This window comes from Sarcophilus harrisii, chromosome 1, assembly GCF_902635505.1.
Source record: "Sarcophilus harrisii chromosome 1, mSarHar1.11, whole genome shotgun sequence".
Taxonomy (NCBI): Eukaryota; Metazoa; Chordata; class Mammalia; order Dasyuromorphia; family Dasyuridae; genus Sarcophilus; species Sarcophilus harrisii.
The window spans coordinates 80,703,408-80,723,662 of NC_045426.1; the positions used below are offsets into that span (position 1 = coordinate 80,703,408).

General features: G+C 40.9%; 1 protein-coding gene across 1 annotated transcript; it reads right to left on the reverse strand.

The window, feature by feature from the left end:
• Positions 1-6,201: 6,201 nt before the first annotated feature.
• On the reverse strand, positions 6,202-18,324 carry ALAS1 (5'-aminolevulinate synthase 1). Its single transcript, XM_031958209.1, has 11 exons — positions 18,101-18,324; positions 16,458-16,677; positions 13,841-14,065; positions 12,854-13,003; positions 12,392-12,614; positions 11,031-11,215; positions 10,299-10,478; positions 9,833-9,997; positions 8,320-8,588; positions 7,054-7,216; positions 6,202-6,500 (listed from the first exon to the last, which is right to left on the reverse strand). The coding sequence occupies exons 2-11, from the start codon at positions 16,654-16,656 to the stop codon at positions 6,340-6,342; spliced, it is 1,920 nt and encodes a 639-aa protein (XP_031814069.1). The 5' UTR covers positions 16,657-16,677; positions 18,101-18,324; the 3' UTR covers positions 6,202-6,339.
• Positions 18,325-20,255: the final 1,931 nt, after the last annotated feature.

Here is a 20,255-nt window from a genome sequence, read left to right on the forward strand (position 1 = left end):
AGTGACCTTAGAGACCATGTGGTCCAATTCTTCCATTTTACAAATGAAGAAATTGAGGGCAAGAGGGGAATTCAGTAACTTAGCCAAAGTAAGAAACCTCGTAAGTAGTAGAGCCATTTTTCTGATTCTTAATTCAGTGCTCTTTCCACTAGACTATAGTTTGATAAAAGAGAAGAGATATGAATAATAGAAAATATTCCTTTATTTACCATGTAGGATACCAGGTCTAGAGTCAGGAAGACTTGAATTTAACTTATTATTTCATTATCTTCTGTTCTAACTCCTTCAATGCAGCTTTTTTCTGATCATTATCAGAACCAGGTATTTATGGCTTCCATTCCTACGGGTTACTTGGCCACTTCTTTGCAATTGCCTTGTTATCAACCTTATTGGTTCTGCCTTATGTTCCCAACTAAATGTAAGCTTGGGCAGACAATGGGCAGAGAGGAGGGAAGGATTGGATTTTATCTTTTTCTACCATAGCTGATCTTAAACCCCTGTCTATGGAATTGCAGATGGTCCTGGATACATGTGGAATGGGGATCTGCCCTTTCTGGAAAAGGAAGCCTTTGGAAATGATATGTTCTCTCCCAAAATCCTTCCTGGATTTGAATCTCAGTTTCTTCCTGCTCAGAGCCTGTAGGACTCAGTAGATGTGAGTTTAGCATTCTCTAAGGAGTAATTCTTCTTCGTGGAGGGAAAATAACCACTGGCTGTAATTCAATTCTATTTTCAGTCTGTTACGCACATACCCAGAGGAACAAGGAATGGTTCTTTGCTCATAAACACAAATGAATGTAAAACGTGGTGCAGGAGAGTAAGAATATAGGCTAAGTTTTTCCTACAACTTATCCTTTTGCCCCAGGGATCTATTAAATGATCCAAGTCCTCAGCTATTCTTGGAAAATTCCCACTATCTGTCAATTTTTAAAAATAGTTTTGCTTGTTAAAGTTAGGATTCTCATTTTTATGTAAATAAGATACTATTTTTTTTTTCTTTTTCTGGAAGATAATCCTGGGCCACACTCTTCCTTAAAATACATAGCATAATGTAGCACAAGGAGTACTGGACTGGAAATTAAGAGACCTGGCTTAGTCTACCTTGTGACTAATTACACTATCAATTTATGCTGCCTGATTTCACTGTTGGATGCCGGTCCTTTAACTTTTCCCGGATAAACTCCCTGCTGCACTTCCTATAGCACATTGCAAACTCTTCTCTTCTCAAGCCATCGACACTCTTCCCCTTCCTTTCCCTCTCAGCATAATTATGCTGTAGCAAGAAATTGAGGTCATCTGTCACAAGCTCTTTCTCCTCAGTTCTGTACTTAAAATATCCTTAACATCCTTCCTGCTGTCTCCTTCTTGGCTTCAAGTCTCTGAGGAATGGGTGTCCTTCCATCTTGCCAAGATCCATCCTTCTCTTTGTACTCCTAGATCTAAGGTTAATCCATCTTTCCTGTGTCCTTTGGGAACTTTCCTCAATGATCATCCCTTTTCCTTTTTAATAGTCACTCTTTATTAACTAGTTTCCTTTTTTGTTTTTCTGAAGCAATTGGGTTAAAGTGGCTTGCCCAAGGTCACATAGTATCTGAGGTCAAATTTGAATTTAGGTCCTCCTGATTTCAGGGCTGGTGCTCTATCCACTGCGCCACCTAGCTGCCCCCAACTTTCTTGCGAGTTAAAAACATTCTCAGATCTCCCCCATTAAAAAAAAAAAGATGAGGTTTCAAGGAACAAAAATGTATTTTCTTTTTCTTCCAAATCCTCATTTCTATTAGAAAGAACCACCTCTATGCTGGTACAACTATATATAGTCAGGCAAAACCAATTCCCCCCTTGCCAAGTCCAAATATATCTTAATTTGTACCATGAATCCATCTCTTTTCTGTCACAAGGTGGATAGCATGCATGTTTCATCATATATCCTATGGAATTATGGCTGTCAACGCATTTATCAGCGCTCTTTCAAAATTATTTGTCTATACAATATTGTTATTGTACATTTCTGTTCACTTTGCATACAAGTTTTCCCAGGTTTCTCTAAAACTATCCCTCGTCATCATTTCTTGTCACACAATAATTTTCTATTAATATATCAAATAATATTCATTAATGTAATTTGTTCAGTTATTTCCCAAAAGGGAATGTTTTTAGTTCTTTCCTCTATTCTTAACAAAAAGCTTTCACTTGAGTTTGCCATCTCCTATAATCTGTCTCTTTCACAAAATATTTTATCTCCTTTCATCTCCCTCTTCCCTTCTTATTCCCTTGAAATCTGTCTTTCACCCTTTATTTGACTGAGACTGCTTTTCCTAACTGCTAAATACAGTGACCATTTCTCAATGGCTTTTGACACTGTCAACTATTCCTTTTTCCTGATATTCTCTACTCCCTAGATTTTCTTGACCCTGTTTTTTCCTGGTTCTTTCTTCAGGTCTTTGCTTCTCAGTCTCCTGGGCCAGATCTTAATTGTCCTATTTCCAATGTGTGGCAATACTGTCTTCCTGACTCCAGGACTGAACTTTATTTCCATATCATCATTTGTTTGTTGGTTACCTCCATCCCACTTAACCTGTCCTAAAGAGAACTCATCTTTTCCTCTAAACATCCTCCTCTAACTTCTGGTTCCTCACAAGGGAACCATCATATTATCTGTCACCCACAGTGCCAACCTTGCAATCATCCTTTGTTCCTTCTCCTTTACCCCTGTCTCTAATCAGATTCTACCTTCTTCCCACTCACAGCCACCACCCTTGTTCGGGCCCACTTTCCCTCACCTAGAGGATTTCAACAGCCTCTTCATTGACTTTCCTGCTTCCTGATTTCTCTTAATCATCCAACAATCCTTAGACTGAGCAGACTTTCCCAGTGCTGAGAAAGCTCCAAAGGCTCCATATTGTTTCTGGAACAAAACAAACTGTATTTGGTATTTAAATCCCATTACTATCTGGCTCCAGATATACTATACTATACTACAGGCTTAATCTAGGTTTATTACCTACTATGTGTCACGTCCTGAGCCAAATACTAGGATGGAAGGCAGAGAATAAGCATAAGTAGTCCCTATTAGGTGCCAGCCACTAGGATACAAGGGAGGAGAGAATAAGCACTTATGTAGTATCCATGTTCCAGAAACTGTGCTAAGTGTTTTATAAGTAATCTCATTTGATCAGAGAATGAAATAATGACAATCGCAAGATGCTTTTATTCTAATGGGAAACATTTTATTCTAATGGTACATATAAAAAAATCCATACATAGAATAACTATAAAGTGAATAAATACAAAGTACTTTGGGAGGGAGACCTCTAGCAACTGGAGGATCCAGGTAGGGATTCATATACAGCTGATGTTTGAGTTGCATCATGAAAGGAGAGAATTTTCAGAGATGAGGAGGGACTGGGGATCTGCCTTGGGGGACAGTCACTACATGAGAGCTACAGATGGAACTTTGTGAGGAATAAAGGGTGATTTGACTAGATTGCACAGAGCAGGATGGAATCATCCAATTCAGCTAGAAACGTGTTTTGCAGTCAGGTTGTGAAGGGTGACACTAAACAGTGGAGTTGAATTTTGATTCTAGATGCAATAGGAGCCACCAGTGTTTATTGAGTTACATCTGCATTTAGAAAAAATAGCTTTGCCCACTGTGTAGGATGGACTTGAATTGGAGATTTTTAATAATCAGAAAATTCTTGCAAAAATCTAAATGAGACAACAGGATAAATATGAAAATGTTTGAAAGAATTGCAGATATTTAACCTATATCAGATTGCTTGATGTCTTTGGGAAGGGGGAGATAAAGGGAGGGAGGGAGGGAGAAAAATCTGAAACACAGTCTTATAAAAGCGAATGTTGAAAATTATCTTCATGTGTATTTGAAAAAAACAAAATACTATTTATTGAAGGGGAAAAAAAGAAATGATTGGCAGGCAGATTTCAGAAAAACCTGGATTTACATGAACTGATGCTGAGTGAAATAAGCAGAACCAGAACACTGTACCTGGTAACAGCAACCTTGTTGCAATGATTAACTATGACAAATTTTGCTCCCTTAGCAATACAATGATCTCAAACAATTCCCAAAAACTTCCGATGGAAATTGCCATCCACATGCAGAGAAAGAACCATGGAATCTATGAATACAGATCAAAGCACACTATTTTCACTTTTTTGTTTGTTTTTTTCCTTTCATGATTTTTCCCTTTTGCTCTGATTCTTCTTTCACAACATGAGTAACGTGGAAATATGATTAACATGATTGTACATACATAACCTGCATCAGATTGCTTGCTGGAGTGGGGGGAAAAGAAAAATTTGGAACTCAAAATCTTATAAAAATGATGAAAACTATCTTTACATGAGTTTGGAAAACAAAATATTATTGAAAAAAAATTTAAATTCTATGAAAACTTTTTTAAAAATCGCATTACTCTCTCTCAGGAACTCCATGTAACAGCCCAACCACTAGCTGATCCCCATATGTGACATTTCTTCTTCCACACCTTTGCCTATTAACGTAAAAGGGCCTATTAACGTAAAGCTTTGCCCTGTGTTGCAAGCCCTAGCTCCATTTAAGGCTCAATTGGGATCCCCCCAAACCTATAATTTGTATTGACTTCATCCTTACAATTATTTTCCCTCCCTAGTAGAATTCAAGCTGCTTCAGATCTGGCACTTCTCATTTTGGTTATTTGTATTGTATTCCCAGGATAGCCTCCTGCATTTCCCAGCTTGTTGCATTCTCTGTGAAATCACAGAGTTGAATTAGAAAAAGGATTTTTCATTGCTTTTGTCATGGACTCCTTTGGGAAGTGAATAGATACCTTCTCAAAATAAGATTTTTAAATGCATAAAATGAAAACATAGCATTAAAAAGGAAACAAATTACATTGAAAACAACATACCTAAAATGATACCTACTGAAATTGGTATCCAAGTGAAAACTAAGTTCACAGACCCTTAGTTAAGAAACATATGGACTAAGACAATTTTCTATCTAGGGCTGACACTTTTAGCTTTCTCCCCTGATAGTGCTGAGAGATCTGAGACCTTGCCAGTAACTGGTAGGACTGTACAAAGGATTATCACACAGTGGGTATTTTTCAGTCTATGTAAGGTAAGAAACAAGATTTTTGAAGGAAAAAAAAAAGCTTGGAGGAAACCCACATAATGAGAATTTCTGCAACAATGGGCTAAAGCAGAAGGCTCTCATAAGGAAGGTGCTTGGGAATGAATGCAAAGGCCTGTTTCCAGGGCAGGAGAGCGTGCTACTAACTCTTTATAGTCCCCTTGGCTGCCAGTTCAAAGGAGTGCTGTGGGACAGGTAGGAACAAGGCTAAGAGGCTCCTGCTTCCAAGAGCTAGGGGTCTCATAAGGTACACCCCAAGAAGGGGGTTACCAGTTACCTACTTGGACACTCCCATTCTTCCCAATCTTTTGAATGCTGGTGCCTCTGTGTAGTTCTAACTGCCCCCTTCCCTTCAGACACTCGTGTTCTGGTTTCTTTTTATAAAATAATCAGTCTGTAGTATTTTAAAGGGCAATCTAAAATTCTAACTCATTATACCCAAGGAACCGAGACTTTGGTGTTTGCCCCCTATAGTAATAGGGTCCCAATATAGAAATCGGTATCCAAATAATGATTTAAAAAACCCAAGTTCACAGATCCTTGGTTAAGAACCCTCGGGTGAGATGATCTCTCAGTTTCTCTCTAGTACTGACCCTTCAGCTTTCTCTCCAGGCAGTAAAGGGCCTATAACGCAAACCTCCCTTCAATTTCAAGAAAACAAAGGGAATTAAGAAACTACTGAATTATTAAGTGATGGGAGGCAAGTTTAGCCTTCAGTCTCTATCCTAACTACAAGTCTAACACAGCATTCAGGAATGTGCTTCAAGGAAATCTTTCAACATATTGTGAATATGAGAGTTGTCTGAACCATTACATTCTCTTCAAAGCAGCAGAAGGCAATGTATTTCAAAGAGTATAGACAAAGATCTAATGATTACAAATAATCATCTATTTTCTTATGTTTGAAGAAAATAGACAAAGATTGTGATTGGCTTTTTAAACGGGGCCAGAAAAAGGTTGCTTTTTATTATTAATTAGCATAATACAGATAGATGAGAGAAAAAGGAATAACGGATCAGTCTGTGCTAACACCCACAACACCCTCACATTATAGAATCAGACCATACTGCTTTAATAGGAATTTATTTTCAGAACTATGTTTCTACTATGGATTAAAATTTAAGATAAGTTAATTCATATATAAAGGCTACAGAGACAACATGGATAGGAGACTGAGTGACATCAGGTAGATATGGAGGTCAGATTCAGGCACTAACAGAAACCAGTTTGCTCATGCCCTGGAAATAGGCTCTCTCTCTCTCACTCATGACTTCAAAGTGTAGGGGTCTCCTACAGAAGTTACACTCTGCCGAGGAATGAGGCTTCAGGTCTAGCCCCACACTCTTCCAAGTATCCAGCAGGTTCTCTGTGAAGGAAGAAACATTTTCAAATGAACGCTTAAAGTTCTCTAAAACAAAACCCAATTCCCTTGAGAAAAGGTTATTTTAAACCTTGGAGCTGAGACTTATGTTGAACTCAGTTAAACATATCTGACTCCAGCACAAAAACCAAACTTTACTGGATTGTTGGGGTGTTCATGGCAGTCGCTTTGTGTAGAGGCCACACTTGAGGACGCTGACTCTGTATTTAGAGCTGATTCACTATTAGGTCAATATTACACAAGCAGTGTAATGGCTGAATGTGGTAACATCTAAGGGGTGCTCACAGCACAGGTGGGAGGCCTGCTGAGAAGCCCTTAAAAATCCACTGAAATGCCCCAGAAGGAACTGAAGCTTTCTCTGACTGGGAACACCCTCTCTAGGAGGAGGCTGTCTCGTTCCGGTCTGCGGAGCTGCTGAGGTAGGAGGAGGGCAGAGGCCTGCCCAGGGCTCTCCTGGCTGCTATCCCTTACGCCACACTGCCTCTAAATATACACCAGGGATTACAAATGTAAACAATGCCGACTTCTGTGTACTCACCCAAGAAATAGTTCATCATCTGCGGGGTGTGGTGAGGGGTCGGCGCGATGCGGAGGAGCTCTTCTCCTCGGGGGACTGTGGGGTAATTGATGGCCTGGACGTAGATATTATGCTTGCTCATGAGTTCATCACAGACCTCTGTGTTTTTAGCAGCATCTGCCACCTGGATTTTATGACAAGAAGTCTAGAGTAAAATATGTGCCTCATTTGGGGCACAGAGCCACATAGAGAGCTGCCTCCAGAACAAGGAGCTCCCAATCTCCATCAAAATCAGAGCTCACTCTAAGAAACACTGGGATACAGTCACAGAGTAAGAAAGCTTTAAGTAATAGAGAAGAAATAGTTTGCTTGAACTTCTCAGTTTCAAAGAATCACAATTTCCATGGAAATGAGAAAAGAATTATGGGCAGGGTACCTAGTGCACAGTAGGGGCTTAGGAGATGCTTGCACTCATAGATATAATCCATATCAATTTGCTTACTATCTTAGGAAGGGGAATTGAGGGAAAGCAAAAATTTGGAATTCAAAATTTTACAAAGATGTAAAAATATTGTCTTTTCATGTAATTGGAAAAAACAAATTATTGAAAAAATGCTTACACTGCTTGTCTCACAGGATTATTGGGAGAGAAGGGTTTTGTAAATCTCAAGATACTACATAAATGTGAACTGTCTCCTTTTGGTATCTATTATGTAAGATTTAAGAATGCTACTACTGTTTTGGTCAATCCACTGAGCAGGGCTTAAAACAGGTGAGTGTTTGTCATTAGTAATAGAAGAATTGATAAATTTTTGCAACAAAATCACTGCCTTGTTGCCAACAGGCATTGATGCAGAAAGTACTTGCCATAGTAGCAGACGCTGATTGTTCTTCACACAGGGAGATTTATATAATTGTTGCAACGCTAACTCAGAACTAACAGGACTGTTGTGCCCACAGAAAAGCACAGGCCTAGTCAGAAGTGAATTCAGCCCCAAAGTGGCCCAGGACAGTCATGTTTATGCTCATATGCATCAACCTCTTAAGAAAACCAGTCCCTTGGCCCCAGAAATGTTATTTTCACTGGGAAGTCAGTCTTATTTACTTTTCCCAAAAAACATGGTGGAAAACCGGCAGCAGCAGCAGCAGAGGCGAAAGCCATCAGCTGCCTTATGTGGTTACGGACCTCAGGATGGCCCTGAAGCGCCTGACCCCAGAACACCTGCGTGCCAGAATTTTCTGGCACACATTCCCAAGCACAAAGCACATCTGTCAAGCTGTCATTACCCGGACTGGAATGATGTGACTGGGGCAGTGAACCACAGGGAGCCCGGCATCCATGAGCATCTGCCTCATGAGCTTGACGTTGCGCTGATGCTGCCGGCGAAGGGCTTGACCTTCGGCGCTCTTTAAGATGCGGACCGATTCTAGGGCCCCGGCCAGAAGCATCGGGGGGAGGGAAGTTGTGAAAATGAAGCCGGCAGCGTAGGAGCGAACTGTGTCTATTAAAGAACTGGTACTGGCAATATAGCCCCCAACACAGCCAAAGGCTTTGCCTGAAGGAAAAAAATGCAAAGGGGTTAGCACCCACTCCCACATCATGGCCTGTTCCCTCTACTAACTTCAGGCATTTTCCTTGTCTCTGTTCCTCCTCACCGACTCTCTCTGAGGTTCAGACTGGGACGGCCTAACTTTCAACCCCAGCACCCAGGGTCTCAAAGCACCCTCAGAGGCTGGGACTGAAAGACATTTCCAACATCTTCTCTTCTAATCTTTACCCCAACAAGAATCTGTCACAAAATACCCAATAAGTGCATTTGTGTAAAGAGATGACAGCCCCAAATCTGCTTCAATGCAACCCCCCACTGGACCCTCCTGGTTCTGCCACCTTGCCTGCCAGATCAGTGGGCAGGGTGCGCTCTCCTGGCCAGGATGGGATGGGGTGGGGCAGAGGTGGGGCTGAGGGGGGGGGGGGGGGGGGGGAAGGGTGTGATGGGGGTGGGAATAGTACAATGGCCAGGGAACATTTCCTGTGTTCCCTACTGTATCTTTTTCAAAACAGCTTATTTTCCACATTCCCAGAACACAAATGTCTCAATCTGAGCCAAGGTGCCAGTCTTATAATCACATTATTTCATTATATTTAAGGTGAGAGCCAAATAAGAGCATTAACTGTTTTAGTTTGCAGAGTTCATTTAATATCCTCTACAAGTACAAAGCTTTGCTGATTAGGCTTTGCCAGATAAATGAGACCTATCAATCACAGCAGGCTAGTTAAGTCTGGTTTCTATCCAGACTCATTCTTCAGTTCTCATTAAATCCCTTTGTATAACCTGTCTCTCAGGTTTCAGGATTAGCTACGTGCCCGCTCCATCTAGCAGAGCCCTATCTTAACATAATAACAGTGTGTCCTGTAATTAACGTGCTTGCTTAAAATTTGGGCAGTCACAGTTGGCATGAGCTACCACCACAGAGAATTCCTACTTGAGCTACCTTCATACCGACCGAGATCAAGAAGTAGCACTCTAATCACTGCCCTGATGAGGAAACGGAGGCAGGAAATTCTCACGGGAAAGCCCTCGTCCTCAGAACAATTCAGCTGTTCTTGTCTGCTAATTATCCCAATAGACTTCATGCCCCTGGTCCTCCTCAATGGAATGGTAACCTAGAAACTGAGCATTTCAGTCCTTTCTCTTCTTCTTAGATCTTAATTTGAGTCTGTGTGCTTTTAATTTCTTTTTCATGGGGTGTGTCTCTAGGTAAAAGGCCCAACTTTGACTAGTTGAGCACACATACATACCAAGGGTTCCAGAAATGATGTCCATTTTGTGCATGATTCCATCTCGATCACCGATCCCACCTCCTCGGGCACCATACAATCCCACCGCATGGACTTCATCCACAAAAGTAATGGCTCCATATTCATGGGCCACATCACACAGTTCTTCCAACGGACACACCGCTCCTGGGCACACAACAAACAACGTTTTGTGGAGCATACCAAAGAAATCTCATGAAAAGTAAGACTGACATAAGGTAAATGAAACAAAATAAGCCCCAAGATACAGCAACCCTATGATTTCTAAATCCTAGTTAAATGCGTGGGCAGAAAATGCTCAGTGCAGAAATAAACAAAGCAAATGGACTGCAAAGTCCTGCTAGAAAACAAGACAGAAACCCCAAAGCCAAAAACCTGTCTTTCAGTGTCTACTCCTGGTTAAATGGGGCACATTAAGGATTTCAACATAGAGTCTTCACATACTCACCATCCATTGAATGAACAGTTTCAAATGCAACAATCTTAGGGATTGATGGGTCTGATTTCTTTAGCAGCTCTCTGAGGTGGCTTACATCATTATGGCGAAATATATACTTTGGCACTCTACTGTTACGAATTCCTTGGATCATAGAAGCGTGGTTCCCAGAATCAGAATAAATTTCACAGCCTGATATGATAAAACATTTATTGACATGTATCTCAAATTTATTTCATAAATGGTTAAGATAAAACTATGCAATAAAAACAATCTTTACATTATTTGATAAGAAACTTAATGTTTGACAAAGTTTTCTTGCAGATATTCTACGCTGTATGATAAGTAAATTACAAGCCAACAGCAAAAAGACAGTTTATTTAGAACATTGTTTCTAGGTTTAAAATAACTATAGCAACTTCAAATTTACACTCAATACACCAAAAAAGTGTCTTTGACTTTCTGGAAGTTATAAAAATAGTTTTCAAAGCAAACAAGTACAGGTTACAGAACATAGTCAAGACAATAGGATCTTATGAACGTCTTCAATTTGGTTGTTACACTCAATTTCAAGTTCTAATGTGGAGCTAGAAATGTTATACATGAGTTTGTCCCTCATGACAAGCTGTTTTTAAAAATAGGAATGACTTTTGGAAGTTCTTTGAAATAAAGTGCTACTTGGATTTTTATTTTCACAAAGAAACACACCAAACATTAATCCATTCAATAGAATAATTTTCTTACCTGGCATCATCTTGGCCAAAGTGAAGAGAGTGGAATCATTAGCAACAAAACAGGATGAAAACAGTAAAGCTGCATCTTTGCCATGGAGGTCAGCCAATTCTTTTTCTAAATCAACATGAAACTTACTAGTTCCAGAAATATTTCTAGTACCACCTGCTCCAGCACCATGTTGTTTTAATGTTTCCCTGTGTAACACATACATGAAAGAAGATATTCTTTTAAGAACAAATTTCTTCTAGAGGTTACCGAAAGGAACAACAAATATTTTTGTGCCAGACAGCAAGCATGAAGTGCTAAGTTTAAGGATTAACCAAACAATTCTTTCCCAGAAGTACATTTATTTTCAAAATCTGCTCAGACTCACAAACTGAAATGTAATGAATAGAATTTGATTTGGAGTTCAAGTCCTCTGAAATGTAGCCATTTAGTTTTATAAGCCTGATCTTATGATAAACTACATTATATAAGATTGGAAGCTTAGAAGCCATCTAGTCCAAGGGATTCATTTTGGAATTAAGGTTGAAAGAGGTTAAGGGATTTATCCAGAGTCACAAAGTTAATAAGCATATGAGGTAAGCTCCAGAGGTGCTTACCTTGAAATTAGGGAGCACACACTGAATTAAGTTTCCTTAGCCATAGTAAAGGTTGGATTTATAGTCAAGAGATTATGTTTATGACTAGTATGAAAATATGGTTAAAATGATTATACATATATAAATCTAGATTAGACTGCTTGCTATCTTAGGGAGGGAAAAATCTGGAACTTAAAATCTTACAAAAATGAATGTTGATATTTTCACATGATAGAGAACTGTGAAACTGATTCAAAGATTAAGCCCATCAACCTGGGTATTATAGTGTTCATGTTAAACAACTGAACTGAACATATTTTATGTAGCACCTACTGCCTCACAAACAGATTTTTATCTATTTATAATATTTTGACCAAAATTCCATAGCTAAAAATTTTGCAGCAAAATGGTTAATTTCTACTACAGATACTTTGCTCACTAAGAATCTGAGAATATATATTTTCCAAGATATTTTGTCAAAATAGAGAGCTTAAGTTAAAAAAAAAAAAAAACTATACAAAACTTTATAATGGAAATTATCTTGCCTGCAATAGCTTACAGACTTTAATCTTTATTTATAATGCAATAGCTATATATATATGTGTGTTTAGGCAAACAGATTTTTTAAATATATTTGAAACTAGGCACTAAATATACCATCAAATTATTGGCTCAGAATATAATTCACATGTTTTAAACAAAAGATCAAGTCCCAAATGTCCATTTCCCTTTAAAAGACTCCCAATAATATATCCACTGGCATAAATGATCCTTCCATAGTCTACTTACATGACTGCCCCACACACCCGAGGATGACGACTCATTCCTAGGTAATCGTTGCTACACCAGACAGACACCTGTTTTTTAGTAACAAGAGAGTCCGTGTAGTCATCTGCCATTGGGAATATGTGTGCCCTCCGATTCACAGTTTTAAATACTCGGTAAGTATGATCACTTTTTTTCTCATCAATTTTTTTCTCAAAGAAACGATCATACTGAAAAGTGGAAACAGCTAAAAATGAAAAGAGAGAGCCATTTTATTCCTAAATTATGGAGTGATTAACAGAACCTATTTACACAAACAGTGGTAACTTTGGACTTGTGAATCATAACAGATTGAAAATTTTAAGTTTTGATGTGATTTGTTTAAGAGCTATGTTAGGTTCCAGACAAACTACAAAACTGCAAAAGTAAAGCTTAAAAAAAGAAGAAGAAGAAGAAGGTTTTTGGTGGTAGTGGTTTAAATCTTACATTTTGGCAGGTTGTCCTGAAGGAGATGGGATACCCTTTCTGGTCTTTGCTTTTGCATGAGATCCTGAAAGTTCTTTAGCAAACCACTCTGGTCTTCTCTACCCGTCTTGAGATTGATCACAGTAGGATTAATTGGAGTTTGAGCAACTTCTTCATGAGAAGAAATAAAATAAAACAAATTTGATATAAAATCCTTGTTTTATAGCACTTCTGAAATACAGAATTTTCTTTCTAATATAGAAAAATACAGAATTTGCTTTCTAATATAGAAAAATTGTAGGCAAAGATAGAACAATTATGGCTATTTTAAAAATTCTGACTTCTTTTACTTTCTTATCTCTATGCCTTTCCCACAATAACCTTTCATAAAGATGAAAGCACAAGATACCAGGAATTAAGATGTCAAGAAAATTCCAATTTTCTTCACACAAAATTCAGGTCAATTTAAACTACCTGTTATCTAAGGTTTTCTAATGCCCTCTAAAGAGTTCATCCAGCCCCATGAGCACAATCAACTAAGTCATACAGCTGGTTCAATGAGGTAAGCTGGGTTGACCTATATTAATAATCTAACAATACCATGATCAATTTTCACCTCTTCCACTAAAATGGCTGGGGGTGAGGGAAAAAACTACTGTTTATCAGTAGTAATTCTTAATTACAAAATACTTATAGAAATGAGTTGTAAATATTGAGAATTCCTCAAAGCTCCTATAGTTCTTTTTTTTTCCTTTAGGGGAAAATATTTTATTTTTTATTTTATTTCTTGTTTAGTTCTTTTTTATGAGGTTTCATTCAGTGACACAGCAGTTAACATTGAGAACAGCTCCCACATTTCTTAATGGAATTCATTAACTATAGTCTTGTTGTGCTTCCTTCTGGCCTTCCAACAGAAGCATTTGAAACATACTTATCAAGCTAATAAAGTCCTAAGGTTCAAGAGGAAAAGTTACAAGAGCAATTCATTCTATGTGATGACTTGCTTACCTTTCCTCACCGCCTGCATTTCCTGTACATCTTCTTGTAGTTCTAAACTGGCCTTACGAAAGACGTTGCTAGTTCCTTGGTTCATCTGAGCTGCGAGAAAAGGGCATTTGCTGGCAGTTCCCTGACTCGCAGCAGAGGATGGGTGCCCAGAGGGAAGCTGGGATCCGCCAGTGGTCTGCTGAGAACCATCAGCATGCTGGACCACAGTTTTGGAAGTTTTGTCCTCTGGAGAAAGATAGAGAAATTAAAGTACCAAATTAACTACACAAGAAAATGGCTCAGTTTTTTTGTCTCACTGCTTCATAATATTTGTATTATGACACGCATATAGTTAAATTTTTGTACTATCAGTGCCTAACTAAAAATATCTGGCAACCAATTAGAAAATGGCTAAACAAATTGTAGTATGTAAAAAATATAATAGGATATTAATGTATCCTAAAAAATAATGAATATATGAAGAAAATAGTAGCTATGAAGAAATATGGGAAGACTTACATGAACTGATGCAAAGTGGAATAAAAAGAACTGGGAAAACAATACACAAGTGATTATTATGACACTGTAAATAGAAAGAAAAAGACCTGGATGACTAATCTTGACTCCATGAGAAAAAGATCTGAATCTTGGCTTCACGTAAGGTATGAGAAAATGCATTTCTCCATTTCTCCTTTGTGAATGTTGGGCATTATGGGTACAAACACTCAACAAATATATCAAACCTGTCCAATATGTTGGTTAGTTTTGCTGGACTGTCTTCCCTTACCACCCTTCCTCCCTCCCCCCCTTTAAACAGGGGATAATCCTGGAGGAAAGTAAGAGAAGAGGGATATATTTGGAAATGAAGATGTAAAAATGCAGTCAAAATGTGTTTACTTAAGAGAATAACATACTTGTGCTTTTTTAGTTTATAGTTCTGTTACACAAATTTCTATTAATCTCCCCATTAAGTGATACATTCTGATTGCTTTTTGCATTCATTGAATTCTTGGCTATAAATCCAAAATAATTAATCTTAAGCAATCAAGAATTTGTGACCTGAATTACTCCATTAACTGATAAGGGATATATTCTATTTGGTTTTTGCATTCATTTCATTCCTGACTGTGAGTCCAAAGTAATTAGTCTTAGGCAATCAAGAGTTTGTGATCTGGATTATTTCCAATATCAATCTTACCCAAAAATGTTCAACAGATTTCACTAAGGGATACACCCACTTAAGTAACTAAAACTTTAAGTTTCCTTTCTGTTGATCTAAGAAATCATCACCTCATACAACCAAATCTCAACAAATAAACCTGTTGTTTCTTTGAAAGGATAAACTATTTAACAGAGCTAACATAGAAAAAAAAAGACTGTAAGACTGTTTTTACTAAATGAAGTTCAAAAGGTTAATTCAGGAAACTGTATTATAAAAAAGTTTTATAATAGAGATTCACTAGCTATCTCCTTATTTCAGTACTCCAAAGCTCCCTTAAAACAGTTGGCTGGTAATTATGTTTTCTAAAATGAATGACCTTCCTTTCCCCTTGAGCTAATAGATCACCTTTCCTTCCAGAAATGCTCTTCCTCATTGATGCTGAAACACCCAATGAGTCACAGCCTCGCCTTTTCTACAGTTTGTAGAAAGTGTTTCACTATAGCTTTTCTTTTCCAATTTCATACTAGGAAGGAATTTTCAAGTTTATGTCAGCACAGATATCTAGAGTGACTGTTGACAGGTGAAAAAAAAAAGGCAACAGTCTACACACATTATCACATTTTCTCCCTAAATGATTCCACATAAAAATCTTCACTGTGGATATACAGCTAGGAAAACCCTAAAATGTAGAGACTTTATGGGACTAAAAGTAGATCTGAAAAGGTTTTTATTCTGAATCTCTTCTAATCACAGTCAGGCCAATATAAAAATTCCATTTTCTTTCTTTCTTTCTTTTCTTTTTGAAAAGGTTTTTATTCTGAATCTCTTCTAATCACAGTCAGGCCAATATAAAAATTCTATTTTCTTTCTTTCTTTTCTTTTTTTTTTGAAAAGGTTTTTATTCTGAATCTCTTCTAATCACAGTCAGGCCAATATAAAAATTCTATTTTCTTTCTTTCTTTTCTTTTTTTTTTGAAAAGGTTTTTATTCTGAATCTCTTCTAATCACAGTCAGGCCAATATAAAAATTCTATTTTCTTTCTTTCTTTTCTTTTTTTTTTGAAAAGGTTTTTATTCTGAATCTCTTCTAATCACAGTCAGGCCAATATAAAAATTCTATTTTCTTTCTTTCTTTTCTTTTCTTTTTTTTTTTTTTAAAGAAATAAAGTGATACAAAGGTGGATGATCTAAGGACAAATAAAAATTATGACAGAAACTTCATACTCAGAACTGCAATTTTAAAAGCTAAATGACGACAAACTTGGCAAATGTTTAAACAAGTTGTAACAAGATTAAAACTTAGCATTTATGTAAATTTTAAACATGAAGTGTCCCATGATTATGTTCTTCTAAAACACAAATGCCTAAAGATTTTAAACACAAAGCACAACCTGTAACAAACAAAACATTATAACGGCTTTGGGTTTAGTCACAGACACGGTAATAATTCATAGATAATAAATAAACCAGTACTTACTCTCATTGGTTGGAGGTGTTTCTTTTACTTGCTGGAAGTGAGATGGTGAAGTGGTCACAGTCCGAGAAGCAGGTTTGGATCCAATTTCCATCATTTTGGGGCAATTCTGGGCATAGAAGAGCAGAGACTTGCCAGCTTTCTGGAGAAAGGTTTGGGGTACTCTTGACAAGAATGGGCAACGTCGGACAATGGTCTCCATTTTGAGAAAAAAGACAGGATCCTGTAAAATGATCGACTGTGAATACCATCACCACATATCAGTAAATTTGGAATACCATTAGACCCTCACCCTCTTTCAAGGCCACAAGAGCTGAGGAACACTAACATACAAAGAGAAACTATCTAGTTCAAAAGTTTTCAAATGTAACAAGTCTGGGAATATATTTTATACTTTAAGTAGCTGAAGCCCTACTTTGGCAATGGCCTGGCAAGGCATGGTAATTAGCAGGGAAAAACGAATATAAATTAAGACACTGTTTGCAGTCATATATTCTCAGAGAATGGCGGGGGGGAGGGGGGAGACCAAAGGCTATTATTAATTTGAACAAAGACTTCTGTATTTTTGACTCCACTTTTGACAGAGAAGGCGTTCCCAAGGTCTCCCCATCAACCCCTGGGGAAAGAAGTCCGTTAAGAGTCCTTGGGAGAAGGGGCTTTCCTGAGGCCTCCAGCCTGCTCCTGGTTGGGAAAACCAGGCCAATGGCGTGGCTTGTAGCCCTATTAAAGGGGATGGCATTGCCTTTCGGGGGCATGTGCCCTCCTAAAAAATGTCAGGGGAGGATGCCCGCGGAGAAAGGGAAGCATGAGGCTGGGAAACCCCCCAGAAACAGTAAACGGGGGTTTGGGGAATGGGAAGGAAAGGAAATGGGGCACCTATGAGGGGGTCTGGAGGGGGGAGCAAGTAGGGACGGGCTGGGGGTTGGGATCAACAGGAGTCCTAGAGAGACCCCGGAGTTGGGGAAGACGATAAAAAAAAGAGAGTTGGTCTGGAGAAAATGAAACAGGAAAAGGTCCTGAGAAGGAGAATAAAGGAACTCGGAGAGGGGGAAGAGTGAGTAAGAGGGTTCTGGGGAAGAAGGGCAAAGTCTGACAGAAGGAAGCAGAATAAAGGGGGGCCCTGGAGGGGGCAGAAATCAGAGTGCGTCGGAGGCGTTGAGGTTCTGGGGCGAGGGTGAAGGGGAAATTGTGGGGCTGAATGGGCTAAGCTCGGGGGGAGCGAAAAGCGGCGCTGGGGAGGCTAGGGGTTCACGAGGAGGGTCGCGGAGGGCAAAGGGCGGGCGCCCTGGGGCAGGGGAGCTCGGGTGATTAGGGCTGTGGGGGAAAGGGCAGCCCCGGATGACCCGAGGTGCCGGGCGCGGGCCGGGCGTGAGGACGGCGGGGGGAGCCCGGATAACCGGGGCGCGGGCCGGGCGTGAGGACGGCGGGGGGAGCCCGGATAACCGGGGCGCGGGCCGGGCGTGAGGACGGCGGGGGGAGCCCGGATAACCGGGGCGCGGGCCGGGCGTGAGGACGGCGGGGGAGCCCGGATAACGGGGGTCTGCCCAGGGCCGGCCGTGGAACACGCCTAACAGGGGCCCGGGACGGAGGCTCGGGAGCAGCTCTGCGAGGGGCAGGGTCCGAGGGGGCGCCGCTCCGGCCCTCACCTGAACAGTCTCGAGGACGGGGCGGCGGCGGCGGGGCTGGGACGTGCTGGCCGGAGGGACTAAGGTCACTGCTCTGACTTCTGGCTAGAGAAGGCAGCCAAGGCCGGCCGAGCCTCTCAATTTATAGAACGAGAGGGCCCACGGCGCAGGCGCGACTCTGCTTTTCTTTTTTTGCCTTTTTTTTTCCCTCCCGGGCCACTACTCCGCACCTTCCTCTACGCACTCCTTCCGGCGCAGGCGCAGTCAAGCGTCCTCCGCTCCTGCGTCAGAACCTGCCCCCTTCGGCGCCCCCCTCCCCCCTCTCCGGAAATCGCTCTCCTAACTCTGGGCAAGGCTGGGGGGGGGGGGGGAGGGGGAACGAGGCTAGAGGATTTAACTCTTTAGCTTCCGGACCGCGGCCCCAGAGCAGAGCCCCCTAGGGGCCTGGGGGCCCCTTGGAGCCTCTCACTTCTCTCGCCCTGGCCCGAGTCCTAGGCCTCCCGGGCTTGTTCTTGCTCCCCGCTCTCCCGGGGGGGGCGGGGGGGGGGGCCAGAGGCTGGCTCGCCGTGGAGGATCATGGGAGGATGCTTGCTGGATGGAACGATTGATGAGTTTTACAGATCAGGAAACCAAAGTTGGGAGAAAGGAGATACAAGGCCAGGAGGAGCAGGAGGCGCCGGCCGAGTCTGTCGCTTAATAAGCATTTATTGTGTGCCTGGCGCGGTGCTAAAGGCCGGAGATACAAAAAGAAGCGGACTCGTGCCCGTCCTCAAGGAGCCGAGAGGCAGTAATAAGCAAGGCGCGGAAACACTCCGAGTTATAGGCAGAACAAGCAGGACAGAATTAGCCGAGGAGGGGTTCGAATTAAGAGGTTAAGTGGCGAGGAGAAAGAGAAGGTAAACCGGCGCGGCCGTTGACACTCAGCGCGCACTTATTAAGCACCAGCAGCGTCCAAAACGGAGCGAGTGGGGGGGGGGGGGGGGGGGGGCCTTGTTTGTGGTTCGGTGGCTCTCGGTTGTGTCGGATCTTCCTGACCCCACCGGGAGGTTGCTGGGCAGAGATGCTGCGGGGCTTTGCCGTTTCCTTCTCCAGCGCTTGTTGCAGGGGGGGAAACTGAGGCAAGCAAGATTAAGCGACTCGGCCAGGGCCGCACAATGAGGAAGCGGCTCTTTCTGACTTCAGGCTGGACACTACGCACTGCAGCAAACGTGACTCTGAGACTAAACAAGGACAGTTAACTCACTGCTCATGGCCCTGGAAGTCGGTGCTCTGACGTAAGATGAGAATGACAGTACTCGCATGATCTATCTTCCAGGGCTTCGTAGAACATTAGAAAAATGGGCGTTATTACTAGAAAGGTGGTGAAGAGACCTTGAGAAAAGCCCCTGGAACATCCGGTGGATCTGTTGAGGGTTAAAAGAAAACCCCAAAAGGTTGGGATTGCAGACCAGTGTCTCCAATTCTCCTTTGTGGAGGAAGCTGATCGTTGGAGATGTTGCAATTCGTAGTGCGGGAGGGTATACCCTCGTGGCAACAGAGAAAACTTCCTGAGCTTGGAACCCAGAGGCCAAGGCTTTCTCTACCGCTTCGTCCCATTGGATCATCTCTAAGAGAAGGGGTGATCTCGAAGCGCCTGTCCAGTTCTGACATTCTGTGTCCTAAGCTTCCTCTCAGTTCTCACATTGTATGTTCTGGATCATATGGTCATTCTGTGTAGCTACGCGATGCTAAGGCAACCTGGACGTTTAAATGAAATCCTGATGACTCTAATGTCTAAAGAGACAACGCAATGCATCATTGAGCGCAGGATCTTAAAGGATAGGAAAAAAGATGGAAAGGAGGTATACAAAAGTGAGGAGGAATTCAGAAGACAGAGCTGGTCCGGTAACAGTGATGTCACAAAGCAAGTCTAAAATGCTAGCCAAATTTACTAATTTGCCAAGGACCCTGCAGGCAAGAAGAGGAAGAAGCAGGGAATACAGAGGCTGTTTTGGAAGAGATGGGGCAATAATAACAGCTAGAAAGAAAGCAGAAGTGTATGTAACAACGAATGATTTCTGCTTCTATTTCTTAATCGTAGAATTTTAAACCAGGGGAAAAAACCTCATCATTACTGGAAAAAAGTCCAAGAGGGGAAAAAAGAAATTATTAGGGAGTGGCTAATTACTTTAAGTAA